The 19044-nt window shown below is 42.5% G+C and overlaps 1 protein-coding gene across 3 annotated transcripts in view; it reads left to right on the forward strand.

Annotated features, from left to right (window-relative positions):
• Window positions 1–19044, forward strand: part of serinc5 (serine incorporator 5) — a 58565-nt gene that overhangs the window by 30145 nt on the left and 9376 nt on the right. For 2 of the 3 annotated variants that reach the window (XR_009817872.1, XM_061986482.1), the window contains exons 4-11: window positions 7559–7641; window positions 10537–10630; window positions 11004–11215; window positions 11355–11447; window positions 13680–13806; window positions 13938–14007; window positions 14176–14212; window positions 16867–17011. Coding sequence is in view for 2 of the 3 variants with exons in the window: in XM_061986482.1 (XP_061842466.1) it covers window positions 7559–7641; window positions 10537–10630; window positions 11004–11215; window positions 11355–11447; window positions 13680–13806; window positions 13938–14007; window positions 14176–14212; window positions 16867–17011 (861 nt within the window). In the remaining variant the exon portion in view is untranslated. The remainder of the gene's footprint in view (window positions 1–7558; window positions 7642–10536; window positions 10631–11003; window positions 11216–11354; window positions 11448–13679; window positions 13807–13937; window positions 14008–14175; window positions 14213–16866; window positions 17012–19044) is intronic. The other variant, XM_061986483.1, reaches the window with a different exon arrangement.

Below are 19044 nucleotides of genomic sequence, written 5' to 3' on the forward strand. Positions count from 1 at the left end.
TACTTACTACTTACTTACTTACTAAAAAAAATCCCTGCTGTGACGTAGATTACCATACTAACTAATTAGATTACCATAGTAACTAATTAGATTACCATAGTAACTAGTATATCATGCAAAAGTGCAGATTCCAACCATTGAAATCATTTGTATACTGTAGTTCAAGACTTACGATCATTTGAAAACATCACTGCACATCATAATGGCAGCTACACTTTCCATCTTAAAGATCTAAAAAAAAATTTTGGGAATGTCCGGCGGGCCAGATGGAAAAGCTTATGGGCCGCATGTGGCCCCCGGGCCTTAATTTGCCCAGGTCTGCTGTATATAATGACAACGCAAAAGCTATGGCGCAGCCGGGAAGTGCACTGGAAGCATAGGGAAAGCAATGCAGGAACAAAGTTAAACAAAACACAAAACAAACAATGATCCAGCCCTGGAAGAGGGAACCAGGTGGAACTAAATAGAACGAAATAACAATGAGGAACAGGTGTGCGGGCAGGACAAGGAACAGATAATAAATGTGCTTCAAACCCGAGAAAAAACAGGAAACACCGACAAAACAAGAGCACCAGGCCAGGGAGGTATTATAAGCACAGAAAAATAACAAACCTAGTCCAAACTGTCTTGTGGGATTGTGACACAAGTATCATCACTTGAGGACGACGACTAGCTAAACATGCTACACACCGTAGGAGGATAGGCTAACCGCTAAGCTACAACTCTTGAATGTAAACAGGTGGGCGAATCGATACTAATATCATCAACAGTAACGATACCAAGTATAGTATCAGTGTATGGTCTAGGGCTGGGCGATATGGACCAAAACTGATAGCCCAGTATCCATCCATCCATCCATCCATCTTCTTCCGCTTATCCGAGGTCGGGTCGCGGGGGCAGCAGCCTAAGCAGGGAAGCCCAGACTTCCCTCTCCCCAGCCACTTCGTCCAGCTCTTCCTGTGGGACCCCGAGGCGTTCCCAGGCCAGCCGGGAGACATAGTCTTCCCAACGTGTCCTGGGTCTTCCCCGCGGCCTCCTACCGGTCGGACGTGCCCTAAACACCTCCCTAGGGAGGCGTTTGGGTAACATCCTGACCAAAAAAAAATAAAAAATCCAAGATGGCGGCGCGCACAGACGCAGCGGCTTACGGCTCTCCATTTCAGTGCTCTTTCTTCCTTCTTTTCTTCATGTTTTTTTTCCTTTTGTGCACCACCTGTACTGCAAACACCCGGTACACCCGCCAGTCACTCTTGGATATCGGTAACTCGCACCAGATATCTGTTTCGAGCGACTTTCACCACGAGCACAACATCCCAGATGACATAGCGAGAGCACAGGGCTCTCCGTGGTTTGTTGTCGGGTCTGGGAGACGGCGCAGACGGAGGAGGGAGAGGAAGCAGAAGCGTGGCCGCAGGTCCGGCGTCTTGCTCAGGCTTAGGAAACAACCCCACAAGCCACCTCTACCGAGCCTGTTCCTCTCTAATGCCAGATCCCTTGTACAGAAGATGGAAGACCTGGAGTTACAACTTGCTGGAAACCGCTATGTTCGGGACTGTTGTGCTATGATTATCACCGAAACCTGGCTTCACCCGGAAATACCCGATGCTAGCATGCAGCTAGCCGGACGCACTCTGCTCCGCCGGGACAGAACTAAGGACTCCGGTAAGAGCAGAGGAGGGGGGCTCTGTATCTACGTGCATGAGAACTGGTGCAACAACGGGACAATCACTGAACAGCACTGTTGCCCGGACGTGGAGTACATGTCTGTTAGATGTCGGCCTTTTTTTCTCCCGAGAGAGCTGTCTGTTGTTATCATCACGGCTGTGTATATTCCACCGGACGCCAAAGTAAACACAGCGCTCTCTCTTCTGCTGAACACCGTCAACGAACAGCAGCGGGCCCACCCCGACGGTGTTCATATCATAGCAGGGGATTTTAATAAGGCCAATCTGAAGACTGTACTCCCTAAGTTCTACCAGCACGTGAAGTGTTCTACAAGGGGCAAGAACACCCTGGACCACGTGTATACCAACATAAAGCACGCGTACAGAGCTACACCCCTCCCCCAGCTTGGACAGTCAGACCATCTTTCCCTCCTGCTCTCTCCTACCTACACCCCTATCAGACGCCAGGCCAGGCCTATCACAAAGACTGTTATGACCTGGCCTGACGATGCACTCCCCAAACTTCAGGACTGCTTCCAACACACAGACTGGGACCTCTTCCAACAACAGGAGCTGGAGACAGCCACAGGAACGGTGCTGGACTACATAAAGTTCTGCATCGGGAATGTGACTGTGGAAAAAACCATCCGGGTTTACCCCAACAAGAAACCCTGGATGACCAGCCAGGTCCGCACACTCCTCAGGGCCCGCGACGCAGCCTTCAGGTCAGGGGACAGGGCACTGTACAGTGTTGCTAGAGCCGACCTGAAGAGAGGGATTAAAAAAGCAAAGGCGGACCACAGGAGGTGCATAGAGTCCCATCTGTCCAGCAAAAACTCACGGGAGGTGTGGCGGGGCATTCATGACATCACGAACTTCAGAGGCTGCAATATGACAACTGCGGATCAGAGTGCGACACTGGCAGAGGAGCTTAACTGTTTCTTTGCCCGTTTCGAAACCCCCAGCGACACTCATCTGCTCCAGCCCTGCCCCCGCCCCCACCGGGCTCCGGCGCCACTCCACTCACTGTACAGGAGCACAGTGTCAGACGAGTGCTCCTGGCTGTGAACCCCAGGAAGGCTACCGGACCAGACGGAGTACCTGGAAAGGTGCTCAGGACGTGCGCCCACCAGCTCGCTCCCCCCCTCACCAGGATCTTCAACCTCTCCCTGGCTCAGGCAGTCATCCCATCCTGCCTGAAGTCATCTACAATAATCCCGGTGCCGAAGAAGTCTCCCATCACCAGCCTGAATGATTACCGACCAGTGGCCCTCACTCCGGTAATCATGAAGTGCTTCGAGCGACTTGTTCTCCAGCACATCAAGGACCATATCCCTCCAGACTTCGACCCCCACCAGTTCGCATACCGGGCGAACAGGTCCACAGAGGACGCCATCGCTGTTGCTCTCCACTCTGCTCTGAACCACCTGGAGCAGCAGCAGAGCTACGTCCGGATGCTCTCTGTGGACTATAGCTCTGCCTTCAATACAATAATCCCGGACAGACTCTGCAATAAACTGGACACTCTTGGCCTCCCCCCTCTCACAAACGCCTGGATAAGGGACTTCCTAACGGACCGACCCCAGAATGTGAGACTTGGCCCGCACCTCTCATCCTCCCGCACGCTGAGCATCGGCTCCCCACAGGGCTGTGTGCTGAGCCCCCTCCTCTACTGCCTTTACACCCATGACTGCAGTCCGGCCCACAGTGACAACCTTACCGTCAAGTTCGCCGACGATACCACAGTTGTCGGGCTCATCTCCAGGGGTGACGAGGCTGCCTACAGAGAGGAGGTCCTGAAGCTGACGGCCTGGTCTTCGGAGAACAACCTCGCTCTCAACACCAGCAAGACCAGAGAGATCATCGTCGACTTCAGGAGGAGCAGCACCGACCCTGCCCCCCTCTACATCAACGGCGAGCGTGTAGAGAGGGTCCACACCTTCAGGTACCTTGGAGTCCACATCTCTAATGACTTCTCCTGGACAGTCAACACCACATCAATCATCAAGAAGGCTCAGCAGCGGCTACACTTCCTTAGAGTCCTCGGGAAGTACAACCTGAAGCTTGACCTGCTGCTGACCTTCTACCGCTCGTCCATCGAGAGCCTGCTGACCTACTGTATTACGGTATGGTACGGCAGCTGCACTGCAGCAGACAGGGAGAGGCTGCAAAGAGTGGTCAAGACGGCTCAGAAGATCATCGGCCGCCCTCTCCCCTCTCTGACGGACATCTACACCTCCCGCTGCCTCAACAGAGCCAGTGCCATCATCAAGGACAGCACCCACCCTGGCTCTGACCTGTTCCACCTGCTGCCCTCTGGGAAGCGCTACAGGTGCATTAAAACCAAAACAAACAGGCTAAAGAACAGCTTCTTCCCCAGGGCCATAACCATCCTGAACGGACTGCCCCATTGTCCCTCATAACTGCCTTCTCTTCGGTGCAATAACCCATTCCACCAACCACCCTGTTTTTGTTTTGTTTTTTTTCATGTATATATTCATTTCACACCTGACACTTCTACATTTTTTATATTTTTATATATTTGCACATTGTTTTTCTAGCATGCACACATCGCACTGTATGGAATGGCCTCAATCTCGTTACCTTGCGTAATGACAATAAAGCTGATTCTGATTCTGATTCTGAGATGCCCGAACCACCTCATCTGGCTCCTCTCGATGTGGAGGAGCAGCGGCTTTACTTTGAGCTCCCCCCGGATGGCAGAGCTTCTCACCCTATCTCTAAGGGAGAGCCCCGCCACCCGGCGGAGGAAACTCATTTCGGCCGCTTGTACCCATGATCTTGTCCTTTCGGTCATAACCCAAAGCTCATGACCATAGGTGAGAATGGGAACGTAGATCGACCGGTAAATTGAGAGCTTTGCCTTCCGGCTCAGCTCCTTCTTCACCACAACGGATCGATACAGCGTCCGCATTACTGAAGACGCAGCACCGATCCGTTTTCATATTATATATAGTCGTGGTCAAAAGTTTACATATACTTGTGAAGGAGAAAAGGTGAGGCCTTTAATCCCAGGAACACCAATTCCAACCGTCAAGCATGGTGGTGGTAGTGTTATGCTCTGGGCCTGTTTTTTCTGCCAGTGGAACTGGTGCTTTACAGAGAGTAAATGGGACAATGAAAAAGGAGGATTACCTCCAAATTCTTCAGGACAACCTAAAATCATCAGCCCGGAGGTTGGGTCTAGGGCGCAGTTGGGTGTTCCAACAGGACAGTGACCCTAAACACACGTCAAAAGTGGTAAAGGAATGGCTAAATCAGGCTAGAATTAAGGTTTTAGAATGGCCATCCCAAAGTCCTGACTTAAACTTGTATACAATGCTGAAGAAACAAGTCCATGTCAGAAAACCAACTAATTTAGCTGAACTGCACTCATTTTGTCAAGAGGAGTGGTCAAAAATTCAACCAGAAGCTTGCCAGAAGCTTGTGGATGGCTACAAATGGGCCTTATTGCAGTGAAACTTGCCAAGGGACATGTAACCAAATATTAACATTGCTGTATGTATACTTTTGACCCAGCAGATTTGGTCACATTTTCAGTAGACCCATAATAAATTCATAAAAGAACCAAACTTCATGAATGTTTTCAATGACCAACAAGTATGTGCTCCAATCACTCCATCACAAAAAATAAGAGTTGTAGAAATTACTGGAAACTCAAGACAGCCATGACATTATGTTCTTTACAAGTGTATGTAAACTTTTGACCATGACTCTATACCGTTATATTAAGCAAAACGTGCAAAGTGCTTAAGGTTGCCTAGTGTTTTATGGCTAGATAACCAGTGCTGACAGTACTCAGATCATTTTTGCTGTATGTAGTAATGTGTTGCTTATTCTTATAAAATAATAAGTTAGCCGTTACTACGTCAAAGCAGTTTTTGTTCATTTTGTTCATTAACGTTAGGTTTATAGCCTCACGCTTGTGCGCTGGGATAGATGGAGCTTCTACTCGCTCACTGCGGGGAAAGCCGCTGGCTGTTCAGTTTGCAACTACTCCTTAGCTACCCAGCTGCTATACTAGGTTAGTCCTCACGGGCTATGCGGAAAGGCAATTTCAAGCCAAGGAGTAGCTAAACATTTGACACACCGAGCGAGCAGCAGAGAGGAGCTAGTGCTAACTGCTGTGCTAAGTTGCTAACAGAATTGAACAACATAAACAGATGAGATTAGTGATAAAGTCGCTACAAAGACATATTGGTTCTCAAGCAAATTGGTGTATGTTTACATAAAGCTGTAGCCACTCACCAATAGCCAAATGCAAATGTGGTGACCAAAGCATCACTTGGGAGTCGAGAAGTTGGCGCCGTAGCCGCCAAAGGTAATTCACTGGTGCAGAGAAGAGCAAACAGCCATAACAAAGGCACATCAAAAGATACCAGTTCGCGGTATTATCTCAAACATATCTCTCTTTCTAAAATAGACCGCTGTTAACTATAATAATGGTATACCGCCCAGCCCTAATACGGTTGATACTACAGTGGTTAGATTGATATTTTTTACTATCAAAAAAATATTTAGTCATTTTTGTTATTGTTTACAAACTCAGGAAATAAGTCTCTGAATGCAGGAGGATTCAGGATTCAGAGCCAATACTAGGACATAATTTAAATATTTAATTGATATTGTTACACCACCATCCTGTGTTTTTGTCTGATTATTATTGTGATCATTCAATGATGAAGTATTAGTATTGGTATGATACCCTGGATCGATACTCAAATGTGTAGTATCGCCCAAAACTAATGTGAAGTGTGAAAGTAAGTGAATTATTATTTGTTTATTATATTTATATAGTGCTTTTTCTCTAGTGACTCAAAGCACTTTACATTGCGCTGGAGAGAAGACGTAGCTGTGTGAAGTCAAGCGCATTCTCTGAAGATGGTCTCTCCTCCCACTAGCTTTTTTTCCACCCTGTCGACCCCGCCCAAGCAGAGTGGATTTTTGGGGTCTGTTTTCTCTCTATCTGATCCTAGCACTTCTTATATCCATCCGATCTAGAGAGTGAACTATGTGTGTGGTTTAAAACAGGTGTTAACATACCAACAGGGTGTACTAATTGTGTGACTCGATTATGACCCCTAATACAGTCCATTTTTCTTACATGAAAAATCTTCCTTTAAGAGAGTGAACATGAGTAGACTCTGATCGTGAAATTGTTCTTGATTGTGAAGTTATCAAATTTTAAATTGTGCATGCACAATTTCTCACAAAGGTGAGTACACACACAAGCAGTACATTGACAGCTGTAAAACATAGCCATTTTTTTTTTGTATTGTCCCTTTAGAAGATAAACTGTAATTAGATGGTTGTGTAAATGTGAGGCATGTACACTTTTGCATCTCAGGAAGGGTGTACACTGATGACATCCAACAAGTTTTACTGTCAACATTTATTTGCATAAAAATATGAATGTTTTGATTATAACATGTAAAAAACCAGCCTATTATTGTTCTACAAGCTATTTCTTAAATTGTATTTTATTGATTGGAATTACAATATTTGGTATTGCAACACGTCACAGGTTCTGGTTGCCAAAATGAATTGTGCTCGGGACCTATTTTTTTTCAAATAATTATGAATGTTTTAACAAGTATATGTATAAAAAAAAAAAAAAAAAAAAGCCTTTATTTTTCTACATGCAATTTTATTAAATTGTGTTTTACTGATTGGTATTAAAATATTTGGTATTGCTCTACATCACAGGTTCTGGTTGCCAAAATTCATTGTGTCCGGACCTATTTATTTGCATATAATTATGAATGTTTTAACAAGTAAATGTGAAAAAACTGCCTTTATTTTTCTACATGCCATTTTTTAAATTGTGTTTTACCGATTGGTATTAAAGTATTTGGTATTGCTTTACATCACAGGTTCTGGTTGCCAAAATTCATTGTGCTCGGAGCCTGCTGTGCTGCGGGTTTCTTCATTCCACAAGAGGAAACTTTTCTTGAAGGTAAAGATGTTCAGATATTTATATTTACAATGGCCACATTAAAAAGTATGTGACAGAGCTGGTAGTCGTCAATAAATATACTTGATATATTTCATAATTATAGGACATTTGTACATGGAGATGAAGTGATAAATGATAAATGATAAATGGGTTATACTTGTATAGCGCTTTTCTACCTTCAAGGTACTCAAAGCGCTTTGACAGTATTTCCACATTCACCCATTCACACACACATTCACACACTGATGGCGGGAGCTGCCATGCAAGGCGCTAACCAGCAGCCATCAGGAGCAAGGGGTGAAGTGTCTTGCCCAAGGACACAACGGATGTGACTAGGATGGTAGAAGGAGGGGATTGAACCCCAGTAACCAGCAACCCTCCGATTGCCACGCCGTGGCAAATAAATGTCAGAATACTTGATGTCTTTCTATACTATCCTTAATTAGATGGGATAATCATTTTTCCTAATCACACAGTGATTACTATGCTTTTGCTCATATATAGTTTAATAGTATTTAGAAGATCCTGTATCACATATACCGGTACACTTACATATCAAGGCCCAGCTTCCTGTTCACAGCATAAATAAAACCAAGACTAAAATCCACACTCATCCAGTTGCTTTCTAAAATGTCACTTATCTTCAGATTAACTAGTTCCATACTACAGATATTGTCAGATTAAAGTAATCAAGAACAACTAAAATTATGTTTTCGAAGCTGAATTAGATTAAGGATGTGCACATGGTGCAAAAGTTAGGGTGCACTGAAAGTTTAAACTCCAGATCTAGTATGGAAAAAGAAAAATTAAATTGTTGAAATTATAAAACTTGAGTGTAAGCAAGAAGAAACTTCTTAAATCAAATGATTTCAAAGTATCCCATAATTGAAGACAAACCTAATTCAACTACAGAAACCAAAACAGGAAATGTATGGACTGAAATCTTGAGTCAGTAAAACTCAAAAACTAAAAATCACATATACATAAGTGTTCACACTATTTGCAGTATATTTATAGCAATTCCAGTCTCAAGACTTTTTGAATACAATGCCACAAGCTTGGCACACCCAATGGTCACTCAGTCAGAGCTACAGCATTCTTCTGTGGAGAAAGAAAACCTTTCAGAAGGACAACTATCTCAGCAGCAATCCACCAATCAGGCCTGTATAGTAGAGTGACCAGATGGAAGCTATTTCTTAGGAAAAAGTTTGCCAAAATGCCCCTGAAAGACTCTCAGGCCATGAGAAACAAGTTCCCTGGTCTGATGAGACAAAGATTGAACTTTTTGGCTTGAATGCCAGGCATCATGTTTGGAGGAAACCAGGCCAATACCATCCTTACAGTGAAGCATGGTGGTGGCAGCATCATGCAGTGGGGATGGTTTTCAGTGGCACAAACTGGGAGACAAGTCAGGATAGAGGGAAAGATGAATGCAGCAAAGTACAGAGACATCCTGGATGAAAACCAACACTTTCCATCCAACCTAATGGAGCTTGAGAGGTGCAGCAAAAAGTAATGGGCACAGAGGAGTGGGCGAAACTGCCTAAAGATAGGTGTGCCAGGCTTGTGACATCATATTCAAGACCTGATGCTTTAATTGCTGCCTCAACAGAGTATACTGCAAAGGCTGTGAACACTTATGTACACGGGATTTTTATTTTTTTAAATAGTTTTTTTACAAATTTGTATATGTAAAAAAAAAAACGTCACATTGTCTGTAGAATTTTGTGGACAAAAATGAATGTATGTATTCCAGTTTGGAATAAGGCTGTAACATAACATGTGGAGAAAGTGAAGCGCTGTGAATACTTTCCGAATGCACTGTATAGGGGTTCTCCTCACAGAGTCACATGAAAGCTGTGTCTGCAGCAAACAAATCATTTCAGCTGCATCGTCTTTGGACGTACGAAAACAAATCTGGATTCTCAAATGTATTCAGAAGGTTGCTTCTGTCTCCGAACAATCTTGTCTCTGATCTCGGTGGTTTTACCAAAGACTATAAAAATGGGACCCATTACCTCCCTGCTTGGCACTCAGCATCAAGGGTTGGAATTGGGGGTTAAATCACCAAAAATGATTCCCGGGCGCAGCCACCGCTGCTGCCCACTGCTCCCCTCACCTCCCAGGGGGTGATCAAGTGTGATGGGTCAAATGCAGAGAATAATTTTGCCACACCTAGTGTGTGTGTGTGTGTGTGTGTGTGTGTGTGACAATTGTTGGTACTTTAACTTTTTTAGCATCATTTGAGTAGTCAAAGTAAACCATTTTCAAGGCAAGAAAGGTTTTGTATGCATGGCAGTTAAAGTTATGGCCTCTAAAATAAAAAATACAAATATTATCATCATGAAAATAGTCAGTATTTAATTCAATCAAATGCAAAAAGTGCAGGTAAAAATATTTAAGTTGTCACATGCACAGCTAAAAAAGTGCGTTCAGCCTTATTGACCATCTTCTGTGATGCTTACAGCATTTACTGTGAAGTTAAACCTGCATCTGGACAGGTTTAACTTAAATATTGATGCAGACCTGAATTAGAAATGGTCTCACTTTAAAACAAATTACATTATTTAACTCAAGACTAGAACAAGTCTGAGAGCCATTTCTGTAAATCCTGCTTTAAAACGTGATTTAATCGAGAGCTAGGGCTAAACCCCTGTATGGGAAACCGGGCCTGAATGTTTTTATTTCTGCTGCCATTTCCTGTGTTAGCTTAAACATAAAAATATTTTCCCACACTAACCAAGTACAAATTTTCCGTGAGGTGGCCATTGGCACATCCTCTTTTATCTTTCAGTGGCAATTTTAAAATCTGAATGTCAACATTTTAAATAACCTGTAACAAACCATGGGTATCACCATTAACAAGGAAAATAATAATGTCTTTGTCTCCCTCAGTATGGCGCTATGTCGGAGCTGTTGGCGGATTTTTCTTCCTGCTGATCCAGCTCATGTTGTTGGTGGAGTTTGCCCACAGATGGAACACGAACTGGTGAGAGCAACAGTCTGACTGGCCTTTGGCAGTGCACAATGCCACGTCAATTAGAATGGTGCTCGGAGGGTGGGACACACTCATTCTGTGGATTGACTTGAGGAAAAAAGTTTGGCAAGCAGGAGTTTTGTGGCTGTCTTGTTGTGTGAGAAGGGAGCTTGTTAGCAGCTTGCAGATTCACTGAATGTGTGCATTGACTTTCCATGCTGGATTAACTCACCAGATCTGGTCTCTGTCTTTGGTTGATTTCTTTAGGACCAAGTTGGTTGTCTCTGCTTTTTGTCTCTTCACATTTTAGTTTGTTTTACCCACGTTCATGTTGTTTTTGCCCTTTTTTTCTTTTCCCCCTCTCTGCATGTACTTGGGTACACAGGAGCTCAGGAGTGAAGTATAACCGCTTGTGGTATGCAGCACTGGCCTTGGTCACTCTCGTGCTGTTCAGTGTTGCTGTGGGAGCCGTGATCTTCATGGGTCTTTTCTACACCCACTCTGAGGCCTGTCTACTCAACAAGATCTTCCTGGGCATCAACAGCAGCCTCTGCCTCATCGTCTCTCTGCTTGCCATCTCCCCCTTCATACAAAAACGTGAGGATCCTCACTCAAGTGTTGATGCAAATTAAAATGTCTCCTGCTTTTCAAAGAAAGTGTATTGATTCAGTCTCAAAGAGAAAAGCATTACTGTTTTAAATCTCACTACTCATGTTTACTTTTCTGTCCACCTCAGTCCAGCCCAAATCTGGTCTGCTCCAGCCTGGAGTCATCAGTGTGTATGTCATGTACCTTACCTTCTCAGCCTTCTCCAGCAAACCAAAAGAAAGTGAGTATGGAGCAATGTTCCCACTAATTAGTCATGTGTTTGAGCAAATGCAAAAACTCCCTGAGCATTCAGTGTGAGCAATATCAGACGTGTACACTGTGGACATACCAGCATCACACCTGTCTCAAACTTGACTTAATAACAATTTCAATGTTTTATTATAATAATAATCTAATGACAGATGTCATTTTCATGAGATTATTTACTTATATAAGTGATTTGGCCCACTTACAATGAAAATAACAAAAACAGTTGTGTTTTTATGTGCTATTATTTTATGCCTGGGACGGGGTCCTACTTTGTAAATAATTTGTACACCTTTCAGAGATCAAATTAGGTCCCCTTAAACCATTCTTATGTTGCACAATGAGATGTAAGCATGGGATAAAGTGTACATTCCTGTAACTTTCCATCTGTAAAATATATATTTTTATTAGTATTTATGTAATCTTGTAACAGCATTTTATGATTAATATCCATAAATTAACATTCTTAATAAGCACACATCTGATTGAGGAGTCATAGTGTAACAACCTGGCGTTTACACTTAGTGTGGTGTTGGAGTTGTCCGACTTTTTGTGTGGCCATAAACGCATCAGTGGCTAAGTGCCATGGTTATGTTGGTGCAAGTGAGAGAGAGCTGCTGTTGATATGACAGATCAATCAAAGTTGATTTATAAAGCCCTTAATCACAAATGCCCCAAAGGGTTTTACAAAGCACAACGACATCCTCGGATCTGATCTCACATCTGGGCAAGAAAAAACTCAACCCAATGAGAACAATGAGAAACCTAGGGAGGGACCCCCTCATTGTTAGTTGGTAGGTAGGTAGGTAGGTCTTTATTGTCATTGCACAAGTACAATGAAACGTTGTTTTCAGCACAAACCCGTTCAAGATTAGACAAAACAAACAGTGTACAGGGTTACAGAACAGGAACGCTGATGGGTCGCCACAAGACGCCCCGTAAAAGATGGGAAAAAGGTAAACGCTGGGGGAGGATGAGTAAAAAAATACAATCTAGATTGGGCTCCTAAGGGGGGCCAGTCTGGAGTGACAAAAAACATCCATAGCAAAGCACATATACATATTACAACATACATCTCGAAACCTGCAATGGAGGGTAGGGAGTGGGGGCTGCGGTGGCGGGCTGCAGCTCTTCAGGCGCTAAGGGATTCGTGTCAAGGGCGTTGGATGGGGGGTGGGATATGTGTGTGTGGCGTATATTTTTGGTGGATGCATGTGTGTGTGTAAGCCTGCCGCATGTTTCTGTTCCGCAGCCTTGATGTCGTGCAGTCGCTAGTCCAAAGTCAACAACAACAGGCGTGTGTCCATGAGAGACAAGAAGGGAGTTTGTTGTGTCTTCGCCGCACTGTCCTTCGGGAGAGTCTCGAAGCCAGGGAAACAATCCAAGTTCAAATGTTTTGCATGCGAGTCAAAATAAAATTTGCTTTTCACTCTAAATTGTCTATGACTGATCCTCAAATTCATCCTGCGGGGTAGACAGTCCAATGTTATCCAAATCACTAGTGTCCACAGTTCTTACCGCATCCTCCAATCATTTGTGGCAGCTTTGGGGTACTTTGAAGACTGCCAGCAACTTCCAATTTGTCGACAAACCAGAGCAACGCTTACTCCAATCAGCAGATGTCCTGTTGTCGTAATTCCGAATAGGTAGATATCTTCACGTCCTCGACTGAAAGGGTCGCCAGGCACGCGACACTCCTTCTTCTCCCCAGAGTCCGTTGTGTGTCCAGCAACAACCGCTCCGTCACTACAAGCAGGTTCACCCAAACCCAAGATCTTGTCAATTTTGTTGAGGCCAGTCAAATAGTTCCAATGTTTAGATTTGGAGAGCAGTGCAAAAAGAGGCAGCAAGTAAGTTAAGACAAGACAAAGAAGCAAGCAGGAGAGATAAGGGAGAGGAAAGGGGAGCATCCGCCCTCGATGAGTGCCAGTGAGAAAGTTGGCGTAGCAAATGAACCCTGCAAGATCCGCCCAAAACACTTGGTCTTACTCAATAGCATGACTTTACAGCTAGTGATCGACATAACTTTGTTTTACAACCAAGAGAAGGAAGGAAGTGAGTGTGAAGATGTTGATTTGTGTTCGGGATATTTTGCCAAGTTGGCAACACTGCTCCAAAGGGGGTTGCCATAAATGAAAATGTACATTCATGTAAAAGTGACATACACACATTATGCGTGTTAAAGGCTGCCCGTTTACTTTTGCAGCGGTGGAGATTGATGGCGTGAACACGACAGTGTGTGTCTTTCCCTTCACCTCTGGAAAGGAAAGCGACAAGAAGATCGTCACTGCTCTAGGAGCCGTTATCCTGTTCGGCTGCATCCTTTACTCCTGGTAACAAATGCGCACCCACACACACTCGCCGTGAAAATGAAGGATTGATATTCAGTAGCTGCTTTAACATGATGACAAAAAGACTTGTGACGGAAACTAACAATGTGTGTTTTCTGCCCTGCTTCCATCAGTCTGACCTCCACCACCAAGCGAAGCTCTGCAGCGCTGCGGGTGTGCAGGACCAGTGAGCCAGAGACCGAGGTAAACACGCATTGCTCGTGTCAGTGCTTTGACAACATTCGTTAAGAGGGTAAATTGAATTAACGGAAGAGGAAACAACTTCCCTTTGTTTAATTGATAAGACTGGATTGTCAATTTTTTGAAAATATTGTCGTTTTAAGGTTTAATCTGTTTCTCTTTATCCTACAGAGAGCCCGCTGCTGCTTCTGCTTTGGAGATGACACAGGTAGAAACATTTGTTTGTTTTTTAACCTTGCCTGTCATTACTTTGTTTCATTTCCTCCCACCAGTCTTGTCCCTGCAGCCTTATTGAGTGTATAAATATGTTCCCAGCAGTGTGCTCATTGGTATTCATCACACTGATGCAGGATGGTGAGAAAGTATTGGTTCGCAAACGCAGATGATGTCACTGTTACTAGGTGGTTGGCATGTCTGGTGTAGAAACGTCTGTGGGCCACTACTGCCCCCTGCCGTAGATTAGAGGAAAGACAATTTGCATAGTGGAGCAGTTGGATATTGAAAACATGTACAGTATATGTTTGACAAAATTAAGCCGTGCCTGATAGTAATCGACCATTATAGAAAACATGTTTGTTTAATGGAAATGGAAAGTGGTTCCAAATGCAGATATTTGTAAAACTTTGCACTTTTGGAAATTTTATTCAAATACGAGTAGACATACAGTACAGGCCAAAAGTTAGGACACACCTTCTCATTTCAATGAGTTTTCTTTATTTTCATGACTATTTACATTGTAGATTGTCACTAAAGGCATCCAAACTATGAATTAACACATGTGGAGGTATGTACTTAACAAAAAAGGTGAAATAACTGAAAACATGTTTTATATTCTAGTTTCTTCAAAATAGCCACCCTTTGCTCTGATTACAGCTTCGCACACTCTTGGCATTCTCTCGAAGAGCTTTAAGTCACCTGAAATGGTTTTCACTTCACAGGTGTGCTCATCGAGAAAATGCCAAGAATGTGCAAAGCAGTAATCAGAGAAAAGGGGGGCTATTTTGAAGAAACTAGAATATAAAACATGTTTTCAGTTATTTCACCTTTTTTTGTTAAGTACATAACTCCACATGTGTTCATTCCTAGTTTTGATGCCTTCAGTGACAATCTACAATGTAAATAGTCATGAAAATAAGGAAAACGCATTGGTAACACGTTAGTATGGGGAACATATGAACCATTAATTAGTTCCTTATTAACATGCAAATTAGTAACATTGGCTGTTAATTAGTCATTATTAAGTACTTATTATTGCCTTATTCTGCATGGCTTTATTATACAACCATTAACTAAGAGTCTTCCCCAACCCCATCCCCATCCCCAACCCCAACCCTGACCCTGACCCTGACCATAACCCTTACCCTAACACTAACCCTAACCCTATGTTAATAAGCAACTAATTAATGGTTCATATGTTCCCCATACTAAAGTGTTACCAACGCATTAAATGAGAAGGTGTGTCCAAAATTTTGGCCTGTACTTTATATTTTTAGTCGCCACAATATAATTTAGTATTTTACAAGGTATATGAATATTGGAAGAATACCAACACATTATGATCTCCATTTTAATATAAAAAACGGTGGATATAATGTTTCACATAAGGTACACACTTTAAATATCGCATTACCTGAATGCGGTCCTTCTCAAGTAGTGGTGCGGTACGATCATACTTGCCAACCTTGAGACCTCCGATTTCCGGAGGTGTTGGGGGAAGGGGGGTTGCGTGGTCGGGTGTGGGGGCGTGGTTAAGAGGGGAGGAGTATATTTACAGCTAGAATTCACCAAGTCAAGTATTTCATATATATATATAAAAGAAATACTTGACTTTCAGTGAATTCTAGCTATATATATATATATATATATATATATATATATATATATATATATATATATAAATAAGAGAAATACTTGAATTTCAGTGTTCATTTATTTACACATATACACACACATAACACTCATCTACTCATTGTTGAGTTAAGGGTTGAATTGTCCATCCTTGTTCTATTCTCTGTCACTATTTTCTAACCATGCTGAACACCCTGTCTGATGATGCATTCTGCTTCGTCTCCTTGTTGTGTGCGCAGCTGTGCACTGCACTCTCTAAAAGCCCGAGATGTTAATGTCACATATGCATGTACAGTAGATGGCAGTATTACCCTGTTTAAGAGTGTCACAACATTGCTGTTTATGGCAGACGAACTGGTTTACGGTAGACGAAAACGTGACTGCTGTTGTTGTGTGTTGTTGCCGCGCTGGGAGGACGTTAATGAAACTGCCTAACAATAAACCCACATAAGAAACCAAGAACTCGCCCTATAACGTCATTGGGCAGGCACGCTGTTTATATTGTGGGAAAGCGGACGTGAAAACAGGCTGTCGACACGTCACTCAGGTCCGCCTGAATTTCGGGAGATTTTCGGGAGAAAATTTGTCCCGGGAGGTTTTCGGGAGAAGCGCTGAATTTCGGGAGTCTCCCGGAAAATCCGGGAGGGTTGGCAAGTATGGGTACGATGCATGTGACCTCGGGGAACGTGCTTTTTTATCTGTACTAGAGTATGACAAAGCGTATGTAGCACTTGGCTCCACCATGACTACGGTGGGAGACGAGGTAAGACCGGTGTGTTGTATTCTTTAATGTTCATAAGTATACAAATGTTCTGCAGAGGTGTACTTATAACAATTTTAAAGACAAATTATACTATTTATAGTCACAGGGGTGTGGGGGGAATATTTTCTTCTTCCTAAGGGGGTGTTTAACACAAAAATATTTGAGAAGCGCTGCCTTAATGGCACATATTTGTAATATTTTAATCTATTTTGCTGTTTGTTTTTTTCCGGCAATGTCCATTTCACTGACAGAAGATTATGAAGAGGAGAAGAGCGGTGGAGGCCAGAACGTGCTGTATGACGAGAGAGAAGCCACCAACTACAGCTACACATATTTCCACTTTGTCTTCTTCCTGGGTTCCCTCTATGTCATGATGACCATAACCAACTGGTTCCAGTAAGTCATCATGTACAGTACAGGCCAAAAGTTTGGACACACCTTCTCATTCACAACACAACTGATGGTCCCAACCCCATTGATAAAGCAAGAAATTCTACTAATCAACCCTGATAAAGTACACCTGTGAATTGAAAACAATTTCAAGTGACTACCTCTTGAAGCTCATTGAGAGAATACCAAGAGTGTGCAAAGCAGTAATCAGAGCAAAGGGTGGCTATTTTGAAGAAACTGGAATATAAAACATGTTTTCAGTTATTTCACCTTTTTTTGTTAAGTACATAACTCCACATGTGTTCATTCATAGTTGTGATGTCTTCAGTGACAATCTACAATGTAAATAGTCATGAAAATAAAAAAAAGGCATTGAATGAGAAGGTGTGTCCAAACCTTTGGCCTGTACTGTATATCAAATAGGAATAGAAATGTCCCGATCCAGATCATGGAAACGTATCAATTTGACTTTTTTTTTTTAACTAATCGACGATCTTTACTGCAGCTATGTCCCAGGGTTTACATGGCTAAGGATTGTACTCACTTGAAAGATTCCTACCCTCAGGGAGACACAATTCCATTTTCGGATTTCTAGTTAGAGTGGCATGAAAGCCAGGAGGTTGTGTGTGTCTCGCAAGAACACCGGCTTGAATTTGACAAGAAACTGTCATTTGATAAGATAAACTGAGTTTTTTTCAAGTATCGCGCTATCACTGGAGGACGAAAGGAAAAGGAATGATTACGCATGCTACACACTAGGGATGTAATGATAAACGGTATTAATGATAATTATGAACTCCCAACAGTTAGTATTTCCATTTTGAATTAAAATTCTAGAAAAACGGTGATAACTGCACTATGCCAGCTTGCTAGCTAAAATGCTATCAAGAGACATTGACGTATTTTCATATTAAAAAACGACAGTCCCCAATCTAAACTTATACAAACAAAATGCTGTAAAGCAATTAAAAAATTTAATTGTGCTCAGTGAATCTACAAGCTGTCCTTTTTTAGCACACAGTGATCGTTCTTTACTCAGAGGAATACAAGATGGAGGACCGCTGAGCAAAGTAGAACGCCACAACGCTCACAAGAAATTATAAATAATATTACATTTTATAAGTTAAGCACTTTTCATTGACTGTAAACAGATATAAAAATGATGCAGTAAAACAATAAAAGCTTATTAGCCATTAAAACAGATAAAATACTAAAACACTATCAATGAAGCATAAGAAATACAAAATAGTGTGTTTATTTATTTTAGTCATTTAAAAAAAATAACTTGGTCAAAAGATTTCAGAGTGTGTATAAGTACTTCTGGAGCACATTTAACAATACCGTGATGATAATGATAACCATGATATGAAATGTTCATAGCTTTACATCCCTGCTACACACAATAAGTAGGACGACACAAGAAGTTATCAGTTAAAGCTTCAATGTAAAGTAGGCGTGATCGATCCAGATGTAAATACTATTGATATCTAGTATAAAGTATCCGTATATAAACGATAAAAAGTGATTTAAGTCTTTGGGATACAGGAAGGCTTAAAATTGGAGCCAATAATACAAAACCCAAAACCAGTGAAGTTGGCATGTTGTTTAATTCGTAAATGAAAACGGAATACAATGATTTGCTAATCCCTTTCAACGTATATTCAATTGAATAGACTGCAAAGACAAGATATTTAATGTTCGAACTGAGAAACTTAATTTTTTTTGCAAATAATCATTAAATTAGAATTTAATGGCAGCAACACATTGCAAAAAAAGTTAGCACAGGGGCATTTTTACCACTGTGTTACATGGCCTTTCCTTTTAACAACACTAAGTAAACGTTTGGGAACTGAGGAGGCCAATTTTTGAAGCTTTTCAGGTGGAATTCTTTCCCATTCTTGCTTGATGTTCAACAGTCCGGGGTCTCCGTTGTCGTATTTTAGGCTCCATATTGTGCCACACATTTTGAATGGAAGACAAGTCTGGACTACAGGCAGGCCAGTCTAGTACCCGCACTCTTTTACTATGAAGCCACGCTG

This window comes from Nerophis lumbriciformis, linkage group LG12 (assembly GCF_033978685.3).
Source record: "Nerophis lumbriciformis linkage group LG12, RoL_Nlum_v2.1, whole genome shotgun sequence".
NCBI classification, from domain to species: Eukaryota; Metazoa; Chordata; class Actinopteri; order Syngnathiformes; family Syngnathidae; genus Nerophis; species Nerophis lumbriciformis.